At 31.3% G+C, this 23,844-nt stretch overlaps 1 protein-coding gene across 2 annotated transcripts; it reads right to left on the reverse strand.

Annotated features, from left to right (window-relative positions):
* Positions 1 to 197: 197 nt before the first annotated feature.
* Positions 198 to 22,569, reverse strand: LOC106051488 (sorting nexin-17-like). Of its 2 annotated transcripts, XM_056015198.1 has the most exons (16): positions 22,396 to 22,569; positions 20,762 to 20,836; positions 16,755 to 16,872; positions 13,866 to 13,930; positions 12,637 to 12,747; positions 10,607 to 10,697; positions 9,651 to 9,741; positions 8,521 to 8,683; positions 8,187 to 8,324; positions 7,395 to 7,457; positions 7,161 to 7,277; positions 6,762 to 6,839; positions 6,557 to 6,634; positions 5,058 to 5,099; positions 2,274 to 2,324; positions 198 to 2,067 (listed from the first exon to the last, which is right to left on the reverse strand). In XM_056015198.1, exons 1-16 carry the CDS (start codon positions 22,450 to 22,452, stop codon positions 1,993 to 1,995), a joined length of 1,413 nt encoding a protein of 470 aa, XP_055871173.1. In that variant the 5' UTR covers positions 22,453 to 22,569; the 3' UTR covers positions 198 to 1,992. The 2 variants fall into 2 exon arrangements, with proteins under 2 accessions (XP_055871173.1, XP_055871174.1); XM_056015199.1 differs by lacking the exon at positions 5,058 to 5,099.
* Between the last annotated feature and the right edge of the window lie 1,275 nt (positions 22,570 to 23,844).

Here is a 23,844-nt window from a genome sequence, read left to right on the forward strand (position 1 = left end):
ATAACTATGTACAGAATACAGAGTATTAATAAGCAAAGTATTTTTTTTTAAATCATTTAATTTTTGTTCACTTGTTAGTATTGCTAAATCAAACTTCTACTTTGCTTGTAGCAAAAAGTCATTGTTATGATCTAGTTTAGTTAGCAAGAGTGATCTTTCACTATGAAGTCTTTGATAGTGTTTAGTTTTGTTCTAAATCTCTCCCAATCTTCTTTTCATTTTCTTATATTTTTTCTTTAGGCTCCATTATATCCCCACCTTTCTTCATATCACTTCCTCTTTTTTTTTTCTCTCTCTCTTATTGAATGCTATTGCTTAATAAACATTAACAGGATATTAGAAATCAAAAGTTTAAACAAAGAACAGATGACAGTGATTAAGTTTTAGTGAGAAATTTAACATTTAATTGATTATATGTATTTTTTTTTTTATTGTGCAGTTAAAAAGCCTTTTTTTGTATACATTTGTTTATTTTAGAAACATTAGAATTTATTTGCAGTGAAATCAGAAAAACTATTAATGACCAGTATGTGTCCATATTGTATGCATGATGAAAAAGACTCACTTCCTGTACATTTAGCTGGGTATAAGCAAGCTCATAACTAAATAGTAATGGCACCTGATGTTTGTTAACCAATGGAAAGAAACAAAAAAAAAAGCATTGGATTTATCCAATGACAACAGAGAAAAAACAGGAATGCTTTTGATGGAAAAAAATAATAATTTAAACGTGGTTCAAAAGATTACTCTCATTTGAATACAGAAGCTGCCTTTTAAGCCTGATGCTCTGATAAACTGAGAGAGAGCTTATTCATCATTTTGTTTCTCAGCAATCAACAATCATATGTAGTTCTAAAAGAAACTAAACATTCTTGTTTTATTACACAAATAGGTTTATATGTTTCGTGCTAACTGATAGCAATCATAACAAAGCTAAAACATTTTTTTTTTAATTTTAGTTAATGGTTTACCAAAGGTGAGACAAGAAGTTTCAGATTTACAAATAGGAATAAAGGGGAGAAACATTATCAGCTACTATCCAAGGCATAAAAAGGACCTTTTTATTTTCTTCGATGTTTTGTTTAAGCATTGATCAAATTAGTATGAAGAAGATATGCAGCCACATTTTATCAAAATATTTACACATTTTGATAACACAACAAAAAAAAAAATAAAAAAAAATTTACATTTGAATGATAAAGTAAAAACAAAAAATCGCAACTTGATAAACCATGCCATGCTAAGTTGCTACCACCACCATTTGCCTATGACTGGCTTTGAAAAAGACTCTTTCTGCTCTCACCATGAAATGTATTAGACAGATGCTACCAAGGGATTGTACACACAAGAATCCCTCCCCTTATTTGGCAATCCTCTTAGGTTGAGGCAACATCAACTACAAAAGCAAAAAAAAAAACTATGTATCTCTGTTTCAGCAGTACATGTACATTAATCATAAAATACTATCTAAATAGACTTTATGCAATTAGTGTATTTATAAACCGGAAATTTAAAAACCATTTTCTGGGACAATTTTCAGTGCCTTCAATATTATTAATTTAAACTTTTTTTTTCTCTACATAAACAAATAAAATATTCCACATTGATTAAAAAAATGAACACCGTAGGTTTTTTTTTCATAAGTAGATAGAAAAACATTCATTGACAAAAAGCGAGCACAGACATATGGCATGTTATAAGATATAAATGTACATATATTTTAATGTAACAATAAAAGGACATCTAATTAAATTTATTTTGTAATTAAAATATACCAATAATCATATTAAGTATTAATTTAATATATTATTATTTAGCTATGTACACAAAAGGTTGGCATGATGTGATTAAGGATAAGTTAATTGCTATTTTAATAGTTTTTTTCTCAGCTCTGATTTCGACAAAGTATTTTAATCAAAGCAAGTAGAAGTGAAAGAAAATAAAAACTTCAGGGCCACTGGGCATTGCAGTGACTTCCAAGACTTCATTGACTCATAAGTCTTCATCGCCTATTCCTTCAAATGCATCATTTTCTGTTAGTGTCTCCTGTTTGGGTCCACCTTTACCCTAAGAAAAAAAAAAATATGTTTGTTAAATGAATGTTTTTTTAATGAAGAAAATGAATTCAAAAAAATGAAATGTCAAGGCTAATGAAAAACAGCAAAAAGCTTTATTTGAAATTTAATAATTAAGAAAAATTTGTAGCCATCAGATTATACTAAGAATTTTCTATCAAATTTTATTTCTTGAAATATTCACTCTGATTGGCGTACCATTTTTTTGACAGAGTCCATAGCTTTTGTAATTGCACTTTGGTCTTCAGGCTGTAACACAAAATATAGATAATAACAATAATAATAACGATGAGAAACAAAGAAAAAAAGATTTCACAGTTTCATTAAAAAAAAGTATGAGCTTTATTGATTGAATAGATTATGAATAGGGAACTTTTCATTAAAATCATTTAAATAAACAAAAATTAGCTTGGTGATTATAAGTTGTAAACGCAATGTTTATACAGTTTAACTAAAATTAGGACAAGTTTTACATGTTTTATATGTCTGACAGATAAAAATGAACTACCAAGATTAACACATTAACAACACAAAAAATGTCCTTTAATTTGTTTTCTAAGAGTCAAGAAAAATCGAGTCCTGTAATTTGTTAGATGCAACAGACTAGAACAAATGTTAATTCTAAAAGTAATCATTGCAATAACTTAATGTATGTGCTTTAAATGTGTCAGATTCTTTTCTCTTCCAGCATTCAAGATCTTTATATGCATTTTGGTAAAAACTAAGAATAATTAAGACAGTGTAAAAAAAAATTTGCAAGCATTTAAAAACAATTAGCTAAGAATTAAAGAAAAAATACAGATTTTGCTCATTCACCAAAGAATTATGAATAAAAAAATTTAATAGAATTAGTAGAAATAAGAAGATTGCTAGTTTAAAAAAAAATTGGAAAGAAATAATAAAATTTCTTTTTTATTATTTTCTTCAAAAATTCTACCTCAGCCAATGAGCAATGAAAGATTTTTGGTAATTTAGTTGTTTGTTATTTTTTCTAAGAAACATTTTTAAGATGTAAGTTTAATGTAGTTTTTAGCCCGAAAGGGGAAAAGACGCTATTTGTTTTGTGTTTCCTGCCAGTCCGACGATCCCGTTTAGATCTCGTAAACTAGAAAAGATAGTGAAAATCAGACATCACAATATTTTAGACCATTCAAAGTTCTGATGCAACGGCTACTTTTTTCTTTTCTGATAGCGAAAAATCTAGTTTTTTAAATCACTTATGCAAGCAGTTTCTTCATAAAAATACACCACTTTTACAACTATTCATTATTAATAGTTGCAAAAACTTGAGGCTCTTTATTAGGGGAGACTACCATTTACCATATTTTTAACACATTTATGCTAACGGTTGTAGATTTTTTGTCACAAATTTTTTTTTTATATTTTTTTTGTTAAGTTATGTAAGTTCTGTTCTACTAAGTACTATGATTACACACAAAAAAATGTTTACTATTTTTTTAAAGAGAAAAAATCTATTTAGTATGCATATAAATCAGACATAATTTAAAACAACAATTAATAAGTAGTTTTTCATATTATCGAGTGAACTGCAGTGCAAGCGGATCATTCACAGAACACCTAACCAAAGTAAAAAAAATAAATATTTTTTTTAAATTTTTACAGAAATGTTTTATTTTTGAGGAATAAGAGATTGGCCCTTTACAAAACAATTAGTTCAATTAGTTAGGCCAGGTTCACATCTAGCTTCACATTTACTTTCACCTATCCTTTGGTCTGTTGAGACACTACACAAGATCTGTTAACCTTTTTTTTCTTCTTTATTTTCTGTAATTTTTCTTTGATAGAATTTCATTCTGAAAATATTGAAACCTGCCTTTTTATCTGCATGGGTGGACAACTTCGGGGGCCGATTTTCAGTTTGTGTTTCCACACAAACTGTCTTTGTAACCTTGTTTTTTTTTTAAACTAATGTCTAGAAACTGGAGAATCTACTTTATATTTCATTTATGTTCCTGTAGAAATCATGTCAATTCAAAGCCAAAAGAGACAAGGAAGAGTTTTATTATAACAGTAGTGTTGACACAGCCTGGAGTAGCTGTGTGCACAATCAGCTGACAAATGTAACAGGTCAGCATGATACTTAGTGGTCAACTGTGTCAAAGGATGAGGGACATTGTTGGGATGAACTCTCCATGTGTAAATCACCCCTGATATGGTCATGTGATCAGGACTGGCATTTTCTGTGATTTTTCAAAAAGGCCTTGATGAACCCTGTATAAAGACAGTGTCTCAGAGTCAAGACGGTTCAGTCAAGTACTGTTAGTCTACAGTGAAGTCAGTCCAATATAGTGTGTCCCCGGGTGAAACAGAACGAGTCCAAGACTAAACAGAGAATTACTAAATTTCAGTACAGCAATTATAGTCAAATGTTATTGTAAAGTATTTGATTGTTTATTTATTACACTCATGAAAGTATAACATCATTTGGAGCTGAATTGTCAAGTTCATGAGTTGGTTGTGTTGAGCAGTATTTGCAGAGAATCTGATAGCAATTTCATTAAGATTTGGTTAATGCTTACAGGTTTGAGACAGTTGGCCATCACCAACGGCTCGTCATATTTTCTATACCGATACTGGTAAGAAAATGTATTACTGAGATTTCCAATTATGGTGACAACAAAAATGTAAAAGTCTGTCTTTTATAGGAAATACACTCCAAACACACCAATTTTTAAGTTTTAAAAGCTAAGCATTAACAACAAGATTTTAGCGTAAGCTAAGCAATTTTTTTATTTTGTGTGCCTTGCATAAAAAAAATAATAATTGTATTAACTGTTATTTATCAAAGAAGTGTAAAAACAAGCAAAACAATGCATACAAATCCATATGCAAATCAATGAATAAGATTAGTGCTATGAACAAGTTAGTGCTAATTGATCTAAATCAACACTTGACTGAAACTGCATGAGCAAGTTGATGCTTATTGATGCTACACATGACTGAAGCTGTAGATTTTATTACCGCTGCAATCACCGGTTTTCTTGTTGGCTCTTGTGATGTTTTCTGCACAAACCAACGAGTTAATGTCTAGCTTACTTCATGAAATAACTTCAAAACCCTCTAGTTATTACATTTAATTCAATTGTAGAGCAATAGAAAAGAGAGAAACATACAGCCCAGAACAATTTCTGAAAAAAGGAAACAGGAAAATTCCCGGTCCCTGTGCAAGGATTGACATCCCTTTACTAAATTACACAAATTATTACATACATTTTAGTTGCTTTTCCTTGTAAGCCACAACACACAACAGGGTAAATACCACAGTAAATACACTAATATACTGTAGATTCTAAAACATCTATTTGAAACATCTATATTGTCTAGGACCCACTAAAAAAAGACAAGAAAACCTTATCTCCAACTTCATAAGCAGACAAAAACATTGTATCAACTTAACAGCTAATTAGTCTAGAATAAAAATTGTTGTTTATTTCATGGAACAACCCTCCTATTCTACTCCTTTGCAGAATGTCTGCAGATAAATAGATGTAGAGCAAAAACTTGTGCAGTTTTTCATTTTTAAAAAGAAATATAAATTTCATTGTTCAAAAATTATTCTCTAAATAGCTTAGTCCTTAATTCTAAACCATTGGGATGTACAGAATTGTCGACAAAAGGGAAGTGAAGGCAAATATTTGTTCAGTTTTAACTTACCAGGTCTTTTGACTCGTTTGTGAAAAATTAATCTACATTGCTCTTTGTGCCGAATTCCCAATAGCAGTAGTTTTCATGTTGTATATACTACCATTTTGGGAAAATGATTAAGTTTGGATATTAAAAAGAAGACTGCAGCTTAAGGACTGCAGTTCAGTTTGAATTTGGAAGTGAAGTAAACAGAAGACACATTTGTGACATAATAAAGAACTGATAGCTGTGACTTTTTTTAAAAGAAAGTGGGAAGAAACTTTTGATATACAAGTCTTTGAGTTCTAATGAAAGATTGTTGAGAAAGTATGTCTAGCTTGGCTAGCATGCCATAGGTTGAAGATCTCTCATTTATAAAATTTTCTGTACAAGCGTCTTATGCACACACAAAAATTAGTACACTTATTTCCTCAATAGTTAACAGCCAATTAAAGACAAAAATGTAAAAAAAAAAATGTTATGTTAGGAAAAGTTATTTGTCTTTTTTTCAATTATTCCAGAATTTGTTGAAATAATTTAAAAAAAAATACTTCTTAACCACACTTTCTATGTTTTAACATCTTCCTCTATATTTTAAAGACTTTGTGTAAGCTATGTGAATTAACATTAACTTGAAGGAAACTGCAAAGATGTTAGAGTGAATATTACAATACTCCCATGAATGAAAGTAAGAATTTTGACCACAAGTTTTCTAATGCCTTAAGGAAAGGTAGATTACAAAGGGTACTTATACCACAAGATTTTTAATAAAAATCTAAAACAGATTGAGGTTGAGATTGTTTTTTGAAACAAAGCTGAAAGAAATCTTAACTTACATCGACTCCATAAGATAGTTCTCTTGAGATGGGTTTAAATGGGCCAGAGTTTTTATTGAGCTTGAGTCTGTCCGTGGACTAAAATAAATAGTATAGCATAGATATAGTTAACAATAAACACTTTTTAAAATGAATATTTCAAACTGTATTTTATCCAGAAATAATTGTATATGAAGACTAAGTTCAAAGCACAAAGAGTCTTTACCTTTTTGAATTTTTTGCCTTGTTTCTTCATAATTAATTCATCTACCATATTCTGTAAGCACATACTAATTAACATAGCCTAAAAATATATAAAATAGTGTCAGATTTTTAAAAAGATTTTTATTTCATGCCTAGAAAAAACAAAAAGGATATTAAAGCAAGAAGTAAAACTCTGACTGAACCAAAAGAGTACCAGTTACAGGGAAGTAGGCAGAAAGTTATCATATTTTAATAATAAAATGGAAAGCAACTTAAAATTCACCCTTTAAAGAGATTGAAGGTGACCAAAAAAAACTCAATGTAGAATAAAAGTAATAAAATAAATAATGAAGTAAATGTTGGATGTTGAAAGAGTTTCTAAGCCACTTAGAAATAATTGTAATTATGCTTCAAGACTCACCTGATCTGTTGTGATAGATATCCACTGAAGTGAATCTCGAGACATGAGATATTCAAATGATAATTCCAGTTGTGACTTTACAGATGTTGAGGAATTTGCATTAGCATCAGTGTTTTGCTGATAAGATAAGAAGAAACAATGATTTCTAGATTTTTCTTTCACTTTTTAAAAGTTCATTACAGGTGGCAAATGAAAACTATTCAAACAATGAGAACAAATCAACCTAACACTTACAACATTTGTGATCCTCCAGCACCTCATTCTAGTTATTTTAAAACTGCCTTCCTTCACCTGACCCTGTTAAATAGATGATTCAGTTTCAGGTAAAAACAATAGGGTATTGATTAATTAATAATAAATTTTAAACTATACTTTTAATCAAAACTGGTATCATATGTTAGGATAAACGACCAATAGATCAGATTCCCCCGTGAGAGTTTAGTAGCAGATTTAGTTGCATGAGACTCTTAGACAAGACTGCAAGAAAATTTTAATGTAAAAGAGCAGACTAAAAAAAAAGTAAATAAAGGGTATTGTTATTATGAATGGGGGCACGGTGGCTGAATGGTTAAGTGCTTGGTTCTGAACCTGGAGTCTGGGGTTTGAATCTCTGTGAAGACTGGGATTTTGAATTTCGGGATTTTTAGGGCACCCCTGAGTCCACCCAACTCTAATAGCATGACTTTAGTTGGGGAAAGCAAAAGGTGGTTGGTCATTGTGCTGGCCACATGACACCCTCATCATTAAGCGTTGGCCAATGAAACAGATGACCTTAACATCACCTGCCCTATGGACCGCATGGTCTGAAAGGGGAACTTAAATTTTTAAAAATACTTTATTGTAATTATCCATACATGAGACAACATTATTAGTTTAAATTATTGAGCTAAGAGAATGCAACAAAAAGAATATTAGCTACTAATAAACTTAATTTAATCAAAGATATACTGATAGAAAAGAACATGATACATGTAGATCAAAAGTTCACAAAGCTTTAGATGTAATTAACAATACTTCACTACTTACATCAATATTTACTCGAAAGTTTAACTCTTTCTGGCCAGCACATACAATCACCCTGGTATTGGGCTGAGGGTAATCAGTCACACAAGGTTTGAATTGCATGTAGCCATAATATTTCAAAGTCCGCGCCAGGCGGAGAAACTATTACAAGAGAAAATTATCACACATTTAGATCATTGTAACATATTAGTTTAGCTTTATTTACGACTGATGACCTTAAAGACAGAAAAATCTGATGACCTTAACATAGAATAATCTGATGACCTTAACACAGAATAATCTGATGACTTTAACACAGAATAATCTGATGACAGAATAATAATCAGTATTGACATACTTCTCTTTTTGAGCCTTTCTTCTTCAAGTTAGACAGATGGTTGAGTTGGTCTTTTGTGGCAAGGATCCACTGACGCTCAATATCGTTGTTAGCTTGCACATATAACAAATTCATGGTTACCTTATTCTCCAGTAAGTCATCATCATATGAAGAATCCCAGTATCTGCCATCAATTACAACAAAAAAAAAAAATCAAAGAAGAAAAAAAAATTGGCATGAATTATTCTTTTTTTCCCCTTAATGCATTAACAAAGGAAAAAGTAAAAAAATATTTTTAAGCCATGATGACGTGGTGGTAATATTTTAGTACAAAAATTATTCCAATGTGTGTTCTACATTTAAAAAGCTTTTTACTGTGAATTTTATACTGACTCTCTATAGCACACTGTACCAATAAATAGAACAACCAGTACCAGTCTATATCATCTGCTTACATTACCAAAGAAGATATTGGCTGCATAGTTAATGGGTTAATTTAAGGAAGTCAAATTTTAAAGAAGTTATCACAAAAACCTCATCAAAAATACTGCCTTAGATCTGAACAAATTCATTTCACATATTTGCAAAAGAACTGACAACAAAGAAAATCTCTGGACTTTGTTGACCCATGTCAGAATATCATTAAGTAGAACTTTGGGTTATTTTTATTGAGTTAACAGACTACAAAGTTCTAGAATAAAACTTTTACTTTATGAAAAAAAAAGCTGATATTCTGACATGGAACAACTAAGACTGAGAATTCCATGGCATCAAAAAGTCTCTTGAAAGCAGATAGGCTAACAAAAGGAGCCAAAAACTGGCCCCTAATGGTTTACTCTGGGAGCCTGCAAATAAAAAAATTTAACGCAACAGTGCTCTGAGTCCTTGGGTGAGAATTAAACAAAATCTGGTAGCCCTTTCTAGCTGTCAGACACATTAGCGTTCTTCCACAGAAAGTGACAGTCACATAATAGGAATTCCCCAGAGGCTGTCAGCCTTTGACCTCCAAAGAAGGGTGAATGACGAATGCCTTAAGGCAAATACTCAAGATGCTTTTGTCACAGCGCTGTCTACAAGATCAAACAAAAATAGTAGACAAAATGACTAAATTAGGCGTTGAACAAAATGTTGGATAAAAATAAATTATCTACCCTTTTCTTAAAACAATTCTGTGTACACCATCTTTGTTGGCTGCCTTTAGAGAAAGATAAGGGGATTCAAATTCTTGGAACCTTCTAACAACTGAAAAGATACAACATATATCTAAGTTACAGAGGGCTTCAGCAAATATTATCTTACAACTGGTTAGTCATTTCTAAATCAAAGGCTTAAATAGTTAAAGTCAACAACAGCCGAAGTGTTGGTACTGTATACATTAATCAGATGAATTCATCAACAAGATGAACATAGTCACTTTTTTTTTGCTTTAAATCTTCAGATTATAAATAAATTTTCTCAAGTTTCATTAAAGGGTGCATATTGTTTTAACTTCTTTTATATATATATATATATATATATATATATATATATATATATATATATATATATATATATATATATATATATATATATATATAAACTTTACGATAGGTTAGAGATCAGGGAATATTTTTTAGAGAAACGTATTTAATAATAAATATAAAATAAAAAACAACGCAATTAAAAGTAGAAAATAATTTTGTTAGCAAAACAATCAAAGCGTTGTGTGTGTTTAGTATGAGTTAAAGTGAAATTCACACCCAACACTTTGATTTTTTCACCTGTTTAGTCTTAAACTTTTGAAATCATTTACAACCACTGATTTATTTAATTATTTTAATTAATCTATTTAATAGTATTCTTGTAGAAGGAAAAAGAGATTGCAAAATACAAACACACAAGAAAGCAAGTTACTAGAAGCAATGTAAAAACTACTGGAAAATGGCCCTTTATTGTAATCTGTATATCAATCCATTTTTTCTTTCTATCTTAACAAATTAATTTCATTTTGACAATTATATAATGCCATTTCAAATTAAGCACATTTTTTTTTACTCCAAACATTTTGATTTTTTAAATTCCATAATCATTTTCAAATCATTCTGACATTTTTCATTGAAATACTCACTGGAGTTATCTCCATCGTCTTCTTTCTTCACAAGATACAGACCAAAATAATGCACAAAGTCATCTGGTATTTCAATTTGCTGAGCAACAGCCTAATTGACAAGAATATATCACAAAGATTTAAAATTATGAGCTTGTATGTCAATGATTGTGCCAGAGGACTGTTTCAACTAATTACAGAGCCTATTTATTTGAATTTGTACCAAGTTTACAAATAATTAAACATTGATATGGCTATTATTTAGACATTATGAAACAGGGTATTGATATTTTGAGTTGTACTTTGATTTGTGGCTATATACTACAGAATAGTTACCAAATTTGAGTAAGTGAATGTAGCTCTTGTAATTGCAGGCTAGAATGACTGCCAAAACTATGTGTTTATTATATTAAACTCCAATGTAATCCATTTACTAGCATGGAAGACTAAAAATTAACATGATAGAATTTGTGTCAAAAAAAATGTATAAATTTGTTAATATGCTATAAACATAGTTTATATTACATTTATGTTGAAAGGCTGATAAATTATCATAATATTTGAAACGAACGTTAAGAGCTCATAATAAAAATGAGACAATTTTGTATATTAAGTGGATTGATATCTCAGGGTTATTAAATACATTTTCACAATGGCCTGTAAAAATTCATTAAATTTTTATGCAGAACTGGCTGTACAAGTACCAATTAGGAAATTGCAGCAAGCTATAGCAACTTAAGGAAGGGACCCTATCAGAACTAATGCAGGCATACTGATAATATAATAATAAAATAGAATATGAAAGTTTTCTCAAAAAAAAAAAAAAGAAGCTTCTGTAAAATATTGTCAGTATACTATTAAGTAAATATTTAATTAAGGGATATTAGGGGATATGTTTGATTGGCATAAAATGTTTGGCTATCTGAGGAGGCTTGAGTTTGAATCCAGATAGAGATAGACTAGGAATTTTAATTTGAGATTCGACAAGCTGAGCTGTGTTTACTGAGTGCCTACAGGCAGCATGGAAACCTTCCCTCAAATGTCCACAAAAAGGATTGGACCAGGATGCTCTGAGCATGCCATAGAGGCATAAGTTACACAATAGCAATAATAATAATAATAATAAAGTAACATATGACATTGAAAGAATTCTCTGATTGAACATATCTTGATTAGATGTAGTCAGTGTACACTGAATGTTATGCATAAAGATGTAGGAATACTTATGCCTTCAGTTTAATTACTTTGAAGGCTCTGATTTGCCACTGAAATATTACACATTGTTTGTTTGTGCAATATATTTTCCTTAATTTGTTCAGGTAGCCGAGTGTCAGAGAATAGTCAGCAATATATTAGCCTACGTTCCTAACCCAATAGGATGAGGTATCGATGGCTAAGCCTGAGTGCATTTGGTTGCTAGCAACAGTTTTTTCAAACTTTCATATAAGAAGAGCTTACCATGTCTCGTTTAGAACGAGAGTGTGGAAACTCTTTTTTAGTGAAAACTCGATGTGTATTGCTTTTTTTTTCCCTTCAGATAATTTTTTTAAAAGGATGAGCCTGTAGCCCCAGTGTTAGAACCCCACATAGAAAATCAAGTATTTTTAAAGATTTTTTATATTCTAAAGGTATATATTTCTTTAAACGAAACATATTGTTCCATTTTTTAAAAGTTGTACCCCTTTTGCTTAGGAAATGTTGAGGATTTTTCGAAGCGGACATCACATAAGCAAATTTTAAATAGATTAACAGAATCAAATGATCTTTACAGTAGAAATTTCCAATTAAATGATGTTTATAGCAAGGAGAAACTTCCTAAACTGAAAAAAAAATTTAATTTGCAACTAGCAAGACAGCCTAAGTATGAGCCATGGTACACTCAGCTGATGTAAAGTTTTAACAAATTTTGTAACATTTAACATGTGCAAATACCAGCTTTCCTTTACTGTATATAAACCTTTGAAAGTGAATTTATCAAGGGGAATAAATCATCAATAGTAATTTGCTGTAATGATTGACCATAATAATCAAAACATTCAAAAAAATTTCACCTCTAATACATCTTCAGTTTGGTCAGTGGACATTATGTTGACTGTAATCTTGTGGCCATTCATAAGGAATGCATCAAGTGTCACCCGTTCTGCTTCTTCAGTTTGGGATTCCTGTAGATGAGAGTATGATGATTTTATGTAATTCATAAAGATTTATGTGACAAAATATATGTACAAAAAAGATTATTAAAAAATAACATAATAGCCAAGTATCATTACATACATTTAAAATGCTATAAAGAAACATTATTTTAGGTTAAATTTTCTTCTACACAAGTTTAATTTCTTTTGGGCAAATTTGGATAAGTATAAGAGAATATGAACTTAATTGTCTTCAAGAAAATAATTTGTAGATTTTTTATTTGCTTCTTTACAAATTATAAAATTACTGAATTCTATTATCAGTATTTTGATATATACAATTGGCTTAACACTTGGGATAAGTCATTGGAGAAACTATTAATTTTAAGAAAATATTAAAATGAGAAAGTCCCTTAGTTAACTACAAACAATTGAAAGATTTTACAAAAAAAAAAAAAATGGCAAAATTTAGCCAAGATTAATCCGATTTAACTCAGAACTAAAAAATATTCTTTTAAAAAATCCAAAACTGGGAAGGGGTGGAAAACACTATTGAGTTTGAAAGTGCTGGGCTGGCAAAACAAGGGGTCTGGAGTTCCAATCCTGGTGAAGAGTTAGATTTTGAATTTGGGGATTTATTTTGTCAACACCCATGAGTCCAGCCAACTCTAATGGGTACCTGACAAGTGTTGGGGAAGAAAAGGCACCTGGCCTTGTGCTGGCCACACGACACCCTTGTAAAACATTGGCCATAGAAGCAGATGAGCTTTGCATCATCTGCCTTCATAGACTGCAAGGTGTTAAATGGATACATTACATTTGCTACAATACTAAGGGAGTTTAAAATTATCTACCTAACTAACACTAACCCTAACTTTCCTAAGCTAGTGTAAAAAAAAAAAAAAAAGGAGTGTTCATTTGTATTTAAATTCTAATAAACCATTTGTATGTGATTAAAGATATTTTTAATGTTTAGTAATTTAATATAAAGTATTATAACTGTTTTAATTTATATTAGATTATTCCAAAACAATAGTTTACATGAGTCGTGTTATATTCTGCACAGGTGTAATATTTAAATGTACACATATATTGTAGACTTCTGCTAAAAGGAGAGCAATTCAAATTGTATAAACAAAGATAAGTACCTGCTGAGCAGTCAAGAGAAAATTATTGAATAATGAGCTGTTTCCAATTTGGGGATCTTGACTTACTGTAATAAAAAAAAGAGTGCCAGGTTGATTTTATTGCCCTTTCCATATTAGATATAATCTAATACTAAATTGGTACACTACCAAAAGACATATCTTGAATATGTTTTCTATAAATAGTTCAGCACTTTCAATCCAAGAAAAAATATTTTTCGGCAGCTTTAAAATATTTTCTGAGAAAAAGTTAAAATTTTAGACATTAGTTTAAATATATAAACATAAGAATAGTCTCATAGATCAGTGGCGTCACTAGGGGGGTGCGGTCCACACCGGGTGACACCCGTTATGGGGGAGTGACACCCAAGTAAAAAAAAATGCCATTCGGGAATAAATGACAATTAAAAAAATGAACGACAGTGGATAACTATTGGAACATGTTATTCACAATGAATAAATAGATCTATAGAAGCTCTAGCCAAGATGAAGGAGATATTACAATGTGTCTGTTGAATTATATATTTGAATATTTTAAGGGGAAATTTTTTCTTGACGTGTGCCAGTTTGACATAATTTACGAAGGACATTATCCAGGGCAAAAGGAAAAGTATGCAAGTTGTCAAAAGAATGGTTCTGATGGGGACAATTTAGTTTCTTAATAGCAAAATAAACCCCCCCAAAAAACAACCACAACAGTATTCTTTTGTTGTCAACTATTTTCAACTAATTGTATAGAAATGTGTGACTTAATTCATGTGTGGTTGAAATAAATTCCGTAATTGGAATATTAAAAGACGTAAGAAGATTTTATCAGCATAGGAAAATTGGAATACAAGGGCATCCGGCTACAAATACAATTGACAAGGAAGTCGTTGCTATAATTGTTGTAAAGAAGAAAAACAATGTAAGGAGATATTACACGGGCTGTTTCTATAAAAGCAGACATTTTGTGACCATATTAAAAACAAGTCTTTATTGAATACAAATTTCCCATGAGATGACGGAAACATTATGTAGATATATCCCATAGCTGAAAGTACATTTGTAACGTTAAAAAATTGATAAATGTTTTAGCAAACTCGTAAAACGATATTAGAGTCAGAATGACTGTTAGCACTTTTGTATTTTGTTTGACAGCACACCTGACATAGTACACACTGGTCAGATTCCGAAGTTATCAGATTTTATGGGAGAAAAAAAAGCTAATGAGATCAACCTTAATATCTTAAAAGTACAGGGGTATGAAAATGGAGCTTCAGTGTCTGGAACCATGGAGGAGTACAGGAAATTATTCAGAATAGACAAAAAAATATTTAATAGATGTGTATTACATTCACTTAATCACTAAATGTGTTCAACATTTCTTTTTCAGAAAATGCTTTTTGCCTAGCATTTTTTTGGTGCAATTGAAATACTTTTTTCGTTCTGAAATTATAGCCACTAGAGGCATAGCTTAAGATTATTTATTTTACCTATCTTTACTTTTTTTATTTCGTGGTAAGGTATTCTAGAAGGCCAAAGATACACAACTATTGACAATGTGGTGACTAATTAAACCTTTTCTTTAACAAAAGCATAACATGTTAGCGAAAATAAAATATATATATAAAAAAAGGGTCTTCTAAAAAAAAACATTGTGATTCAGAAGAAAAAAAAAATTAAACACAAGAAGAAAATGTCAGGCAAGCAATCACAACATGCCAGACTCACTATTTAGGAAGAGAAAAAGAGGTTCATTCTTATGTGCATTGATCATTTTTAACACTGAGCTTCAACTCCTACTGGAAGCAATCATTGATGAAGTAGACACATTTGCAGCAATCCAGCAAACATTCTTTAGCTCAAAATAACTGACGAAGTATTGTAGATGTCAGTTTCAAAACATTGGATTTTCCAAAAAACAGAAATACCATGTCTGATAAGAAATCTAAAGGCAGTAAAAGTTATTTTTGAAGAAAATAAAAATCTACTGCGCATTAGTCATATGCTACTAAGACCTTAAAGAATATCTCCAAATCATTTAACAAAGCCTTCAACCGTTTCTTACCACCTGCATATATTTGACGCCATGTAAAAAAGGATTTTAAATTAAAATTAAGAACTTTTTGAGCCAAAGGAATTTTCGACACTTTCACAACGGGCAAATTTATTAAAAATGAAACTGTTCAAGAAATTAAATTTGATTAAGTTAATGATAAGTTTTCAAATTTGAAATCCAGAAAAAAAAACAACAGTGTAATTTACTTATGGTTGCATTGTTGCAAATTTGAACTATAGATTAATGACAATGTCTGTTTGGGACCCCTAAACTCAAGAAAACATTAGGAAACTGCAACAGACACAAAATAGAGCAATGAGATTCATAACTAACGAATATTCACATTTGACTAGAGTAACATCTTTAGTAAAATCACTAAATTTAGAAAGCTTGGAATGGGTTGTTTGAGCCAGCCAAGAAAACCAATAACTTGGCAGAATTTAAGTTATTGGTTAACATGCATGACTAGATGCATGACGCGTTGGATGTAATCATCTTCTTTTTTGAAGTGATGTTTGTATTATATCAGATAAGATAAGATTAAAGATAAGTGATGAAAGCAGAGTTTCACATGACTACACAAACCCTATGAACTATAGATAAAATAGGCACTCATTTTAAATTTGTTCAATAATCAAATAACATAGGTAATTATAAACAATCAGTTCAGCAAACAAACGAAAAAAAAAAAAAACAGGATTTTTTTAAAGGGCTGCCGGGGTGTGGGGTGTGTGTGTGTGACAATCTGAGCTGACCGCACCGGATGACACCCACCCTAGTGACGCCACTGTCATAGATTGCAGTAATGACCATAAAACTTTGTAAACACACAACATATTTATTAAACCTACCAAGCTGTATGTACCTTTCCAACGTAGCACGCCTCTGTTCAATTTCAGCTGGTGACAATGCCAGAAGCTTTTTCTTAGGGAATTCTGGCAAAGTCAGAGAACCAAATTCCTTTCTCAACTGTATATGTATAAAGGCTTTGAGTCAACAATATAAATTTATATATATATTCATATAATAAAATTATCAGAAATTATAAAATTGGCAACCCTTTCCAAAACAAGAATGAGTGAAAAAAAAAGAAATGTATTATTGAGACATATTAAATGAATCAGAAATTTTAAAGGCTTTATAAGAAAATTTAGCACAGGAACAGAATTGTGCCAAAAGTTGGCACACTTGTTATATTTTTAAATTAAAAAAATAGCACATCAGATTAGTGCAGTGTTTCTCAAACTGTGTGCCGCGGCACACTAGTGTGCCGCCGAAGATTTGCAGGTGTGCCGCGGGAGTTTTGAGAACGCCACACGTAGAGCGTTATACAGGTCTACCTACTATTAAATTTTTATTTTACTTTGCGATGACATCTCCACTTGCAATGACCAGTAATAGTAGTTGATGGCTCCATAGTGACGGAAAGGGGTGCTAGCTCTTCAGTTTATGGAATTGTCCACTATACATATATTATTATAATGACTCAAATGTAGGCCGCCTTAGCAGACGTACAGCAGTTCTTGAATTGGTAACGATAATAATAAGCGATGTGTTTCATGTAAATTGTTTAGGTGTATGCTAATAATAACAAATTATCAATAAGCGTTATTCATTGTTATCCATGGAGAAATACGTTAGCAAGAATGAAACGTTTATAGCATTAAATGAAAAGCAAGGAACCAAACGAAGGTACAAAGAAGATTACATAGGATATGGTTTCATATCTTCGGGACCTGAAGATTCTCCACTGCCATTCTGTCTGATCTGCAATGCAACTCTGTCGAATGAGGCGCTTGTTCCAATCAAATTGAAGAGGCACTTGGAAACAAAACATCCAGCTGTAAAAGCGCAACCGAAGGAATACTTCGAAAACATCAGGACTTAACAAAATAAACAAGCTTAGAAACTTACGAAGTACCTAAAGCTGCCTGAAAAGGGATTGATTGCAAGTTATAAGGTTGCTCAGTTATTAGCAAAACGCAAGAAAGCACACACAGAGGCTGAATCAATCATTGCACCAGCTTTAGCAATAGTTGTTGAAACTATCCTTGGACCCGATGCCGCCAAAAAAGTTTTAAAAAAGTTCCTTTGTCAAATAATACTATCTCGCGAGAATTGAAGACTTATCGTCCGATTTACAAGATCAAATCTGCGAACACTTCGACGTGACTGAGGATGAAGTGTTTCTGCTGTTTCTCTTCAAGTTGATGAATCCACTGACGTTAGCGGCAAAGCCCAGCTGCTAGCTTTTATTCGGTTCATAAAGGATGAAAAATGTGTCAACGAATTCTTATTTTGCAAAGACTTACCAACTACGACTAAAGGCGAAGATATTTTTAAGTGGTGAACAAAAACATTTTGCTATTCAAAGTATAGTGGAAAAACTGCGTCAGCGTTTGCACCGATGGCTGTCCTTCCATGCAGGGAAATAGAAAGGGATTCGTCACTCTTGTGCGTCAAGAAAATCCAAATGTATTAGTTGTTTACTGCATGATTCACAGAGAAGCTCTTGCCTTCAAGTCCTTGCCGAAAGATTTGATGTTTGTTCTGGATCAAGTGATTCAAGTTGTAAACTTCATCAAATCTCGACCGCTTGCATCCCAACTTTTCTCAGAGATTAGTGAAGCAATGGATTCAGACTACAAATGCCTCCTGTATTACACCAACGTTCATTGGCTCTCCAATGGAAAAGTGCTAAAGCGTGTCGTCCATCTCAAGGCTGAGCTGATTTCATTCTTGGAGGCTGAAAAAAAAGACTTTGGATTTTCTATTCATGACGAGATCTGGTGGGTTAAGGGGACATTTCTCTCTGATTTATTTGACAAATTAAATTTTCATTGAATTTAAGTCTTCAAGGACCATTGGAAACCATCAAAACTGAAATCATTTGGGGAAAAATTGATTGTCTTCGTGGCAAAGTAAGATCTCGAAAGGACTGCTTTCCTACTTACAATGAATGTGCTTCAAATAAAGAAATCACCCCGAAATTCTGGACACTTTAAAACACCTGCAGTCAGCATTGAAGGAATCATTTCCAACAGTTGGAAGTAATGACTATGGATGGGTCAGCTCTCCATTAGGAAACAATGAAGCTACAAATCTTACATCTGAAGAAGAAGAGCAGCTCATTGATTTAAAAAACGATGCAGTTCTAAAGTCAAGTTTTGCCGAAAAAAGCCTGGATGTGTTTTGGATTTCAATCAACAAGTTATATCCTGCAATCAGTTTAAAGCAATCAAAATAATTCTTCCATTTGCATCTTCATGGTTTTGTGAGTTTGGATTTTTAGCACTGACTGAAATCAAGTCTAAGAAAAGAGAGAGACTTCTTACAATAGACGATGAAATGCGAGTTTGTTTGTCGACTTTGGCGCCTCGAGTAGATCGCATTAGCTCTCAAAAACAGGCACACCCTTCACATTAAATGTAATACTTAGGTCAATTTTTTTTTCTTTTTATTATAAAACAACTGTTGCTCTTCGTGGTGTGCCGCGAAATTTTTGTAGTTTTTTTACTGTGCCGGCAGACAAAAAAGTTTGAGAAACACTGGATTAGTGAGTTAGGTCAATATTTAGTGGTTTTGATCAATTCATTTGCGGCAAAAGATAATTTATGAACTGTAGGAACATCAAGTACACTCTTTTTATAGTCTTAAGACTTATTATTGAGATCTAAGAATCGACAGTTAGGCCTATATAGATCTTAAAGCATTAGGATAACCACACCCTCTCTTGACCATAAAGTAAATACACTGTGTCCAACTGATTTTAACTTCTGGTCATCTAGACATACACACGTAGGCCTAGTGTACTGTACGTGTGTAGTTGATGATACTACAAGACTAACTTGCATTTGTTTCATTACATGTTATGCAATAGTGTTTTTGCTTAATGTGGAGTGGTCAGACAAGGTATGGCTAGTCAAGCATGTTCTTTACACTAAAATAGTTACACACCCTCCCAGCCCAGAAAGTAAATAGACGGTGTGTCCAACTGATTTTAACAACCTGGCCAGATAGACGTACATGTGTAGGCCTATATAGTGTACTGAGTGTGCAGTCCACTTTTTTCCCTTTCGCATTTAACGGTTATGCAATAGTGTTAGTTGTATTTTTAGTGGTCAGACAAAAAAATAGCACATCGGCATGGTTAGTCAAGCATGTATTTTACACTATGAAATAGTTATACGGTCAAATGTTTCTTAAAACTGCAACAATTTCATTTCTATTTCATTGGTTACTTGATCTAACTTTTAAACTCTAATTGTATGTTATTTAATGAGATTTTAAACTTTACCGGAATAAGTAATTAAAATTTTCCGTTATATAAAAAGTTAATATAATTATAAAAAAAAAGAGTACCATTTTTTTCTAAAGGTTTTAATTGAAGGCAAAAATACAAGCACCCATATTTATTTAGACATTTTATTTTATTGTGCATTAACGTTTATGTAAGAAACATATCCCCCCCACCCCAAAAAAAAAAGTTTGTTATAGTTTAATTAATTTTCTTTAGTTTAGTTTAACTATATTTTGAAATTCATGATAAACTAATAGTTTAACTACTTTATTTTAGTTGATAACTAGTTTTAGTTTAACTTTTAAAAGTTAGTTTAGTTCCCATCACTAGCCAGTAATGGAATGACGCCAGAGAATGATTAGACACTCACAAACTTATTTTTACAACTAAATATATTAAGTATATTAAGTTAGATTAAAGAATGATACTGTCAAAATATAAACAAACATCTAATTATTTTTTGTATGTATAGATTCTATAAGTGATAATTTTTAACACTTCTTTTATTTACCTATGTTACAATTTACAATTTAAAAAAAAAAGGTTCAGAATACTCACCTCATCATGAAATTGTCTCAGTTGTTTATATCTGGCCTTGCAGTGGAAAACTCCATTTATATAGATATTGTATATCTAAAGAGATTTATGCATAATATGAGTTTAGTTTAGAAATGGCTCTTATGAAAGGCTAAGATTCCAATACAATAGTATCAATTAAATATATATGTCTACTAATTTTACCTCTATACTCTATTTATTCAAATCTCTGAACGTTTTTTTATCCCTTTATTTCTTATTTTTATTATCTTTTAGTATTTTAGTTATTTTGAGCTAAAAATCTACTTGTATTGTAAACATCAACACTTCAGGGCTTGGAATAAAACTAAATATTTAACAGACACAAATACCTCTATATGTTTTCTTTAGATCTTAACAAATATTTAATAAATATGGCAAAATTCCTGTAAATAGTTAAGTGACAATTTTTTTATTTAAACAAAAAGAAAAGTTTTGATAATTTATTATTGTAGCACTTGATCTAACTTTCCAATAGTTTATAAATTTATTATTTTATTTTTTTAAATAGGTTTTTTCTTAATATGGATGTCTACTGAAAAGTTAAGCCAATAAAATAGATGTAGATAAATGCATGATCTAAGCGATTCAAAAGATTTTCATTTTATACAACAGTTATTCAACTAATGATTTGATTAGATCTGGTTACCCCCTCCCCAAAATGCCAATGAACTCTATGCTAATTGCAAGTCCAACAGGTCATCTTACAAAAAAATAAAATAAAAGGTCAATAAATAGAATTCCATGGAATAAAAAAGAAAATATTGTGAAATGATTAGATTCAAATTAACAGAAAGTTTTGCATCTTACATTTATTGCATACTAGATTAGTAAAGCAGGAACACATTCCAGTGAATGAAAAACTGAAATCATAAAAATATGGGACAAAAATTGTCGTCACACTGCCCACACATGGATACTGAAACTGAAAGATATGTCGACATTTATGACTTAAAGCATTTTTTTCAATGCCCCAACATCATTTGTTCATGATCATACTGCAATTAGTGCAAAGTCTACACTGAGAATTCCTTGGATGACATAGTCATAGTGACAGTCTAGTCAGTGTAACTCAAGGCAAGTACTTACTAGACTCAACTAGACTAGAGTCACTCAAGTCAGACTAGAGTCCTAGAGCTAAGAGTAGAGTCTTAGTCTAGACACTCTAGATCTATATATATAATTTATATATACTTATATATAGTTATAGTAGTTATAGTATATAATATAGTAATACTAGATTTAGTAACTAGTAACTAAGTAAAGTAACTTGATTAGTAAGTAATTTGGTAAGTAAGTAACTGAGACATACTGAGACTCTGTTGAGTGACCAAGTGAGTCAAGTCAAGTGAGTGTGGTCCTCAAGTAATCTAAGTAGATCTACAACTTACATTACTTACAAGACTCAGTGAGTCAATTCAATAACAACTAAACAAGAGTACTCACTCAACTCGGTCGACTCAGGTCAGGAGTCAGTCAGAGTGAGATCTCACTGACTGAGTACTGAGAGTACTCTGAGTCTGACTCTCACTCTGAGTAACAGTGAGTGAGTAGCCTAACAATAAAATTTACAAAATGAAAATAAGTTAGATCTACTGTGATTTTGCTTAAATTACCGTGAATGAGACTGATCCTTCTTTCACTTCTTCAGTATCTGGTATTGAAAAATGCATTTTACATATCTTTAAGTATAAATCTATACCAAATGCAGCATTCAAAAAATTATAAAATTATTAAGTTATCACTGGAACACTCCCCTTCGGCCATTTTATATCACGTGACAGTTTTATTATTAGCATCAACATATTTATCTAACTTACGTACAAGTGTTTGAAGAGAAACATTCGAAGTTTTGTTTTAATAATAAGCAATCTGTCTAGGTCAGTGGTCGCAGAACTAGTCATCCAAAAGAGCCAAGTTTTAAAAACTAAAAAATGAATTAATTTTTTTTAAAGGGAAATTTTTGTATACTTAAGCTTTGATCTAGTTAAAACATTTTTATGAAAATAATTACGACTAAAAGTAAAATCTCGAGTTTATCTTAGCTTACAATATCTGATAAAAAGAAAATATTTTTTCTTTATATTAGGCCAACTAGTTAAATTTTATAAAAGCAATCCTTAAAAAGACTATACATTCTACACTAATGTGGAAAGTAAGGTTAAGTCAGATTTGTTTGTTGTTGTTCTAGACACTATTCCAAGTTATACCCTAATTGATATACATATTTCTTAATTTACACTTGATAAAGTTTATGCTTGAAATGATTGCACTCACAAATATGTAGACCAAAATAAGGAAAGAACTGCAAACGCAAGTTTCTTCAGGTGACTGTAAAAGTCGGGGATTGGTCTAGTATTTTAGGTAAGAATGATAAATCATAAACCAATCTTCCCTTTCAGAACCTTTAGAGTTTAGACCAATTGTGCTGTAAACTTAATTCACATTAATTTTTCTTCCACGGCTCTAAATCGGCACAAAGACCCTCGAATTTTGAACTCATCAATACTTTATATCTTTAAATCCATCAACTGCATATCAAAGCGGCCCCAAAAAATATTTCTGTTTAACGCAATTTTAGATAAACCATTATGAAACATTGTATTTTCTTTACTAGCACTGTTTTAAACCGAATGATATGTTGTAATTCATATAAAGGTCAACAAGCAAATTTGGAAAAAAAAATACATATAAAATGTGTAAATTTAATTTAACGAAGGAAGCTTGATTAAAAGTATTTATTAAACCAAGACAAGGGGAGGGGGTGCGTGATGGGAAATCAAATGAAACGTTTGTTATCTATTGCTTCGTATTTGGAGTAACTTAGGGGAACTATTCGAGGTCTATTCCCTGTAAAGGGAAGTCAACACATGGACTTCCGTTTACAGATTTATTCCTGCATTGTGATTACAAATCCAGAGAACTTGTCGCAAGTCATCATGTCTGTCTAGTATACATACACTCAAAAAGAACACGACAACCCCGTGGAAACGTAACCAGGCGAATGTGATAATCCTATATCCTGGCTATAGTAGTATCACCGTAGAGACAAGCCAAAATGACTT

This window comes from Biomphalaria glabrata, chromosome 17, assembly GCF_947242115.1.
Source record: "Biomphalaria glabrata chromosome 17, xgBioGlab47.1, whole genome shotgun sequence".
Taxonomy (NCBI): Eukaryota; Metazoa; Mollusca; class Gastropoda; family Planorbidae; genus Biomphalaria; species Biomphalaria glabrata.

What these genes read in the sequence shown, in the direction of transcription:
- LOC106051488 (XM_056015198.1), bottom strand. Translation starts at nt 22,452, where the DNA reads ATGCATTTTTCAATACCAGATACTGAAGAAGTGAAAGAAGGATCAGTC. An exon ending in AGAAAGGCTCAAAAAGAGAA is followed by an intron (nt 8,325 to 8,520) that starts GTATGTCAATAC and finishes CTCTTGTAATAG; the next exon opens with TTTCTCCGCCTGGCGCGGAC. An exon ending in GAAAACCGGTGATTGCAGCG is followed by an intron (nt 2,325 to 5,057) that starts GTAATAAAATCT and finishes TTTGTGTTACAG; the next exon opens with CCTGAAGACCAAAGTGCAAT.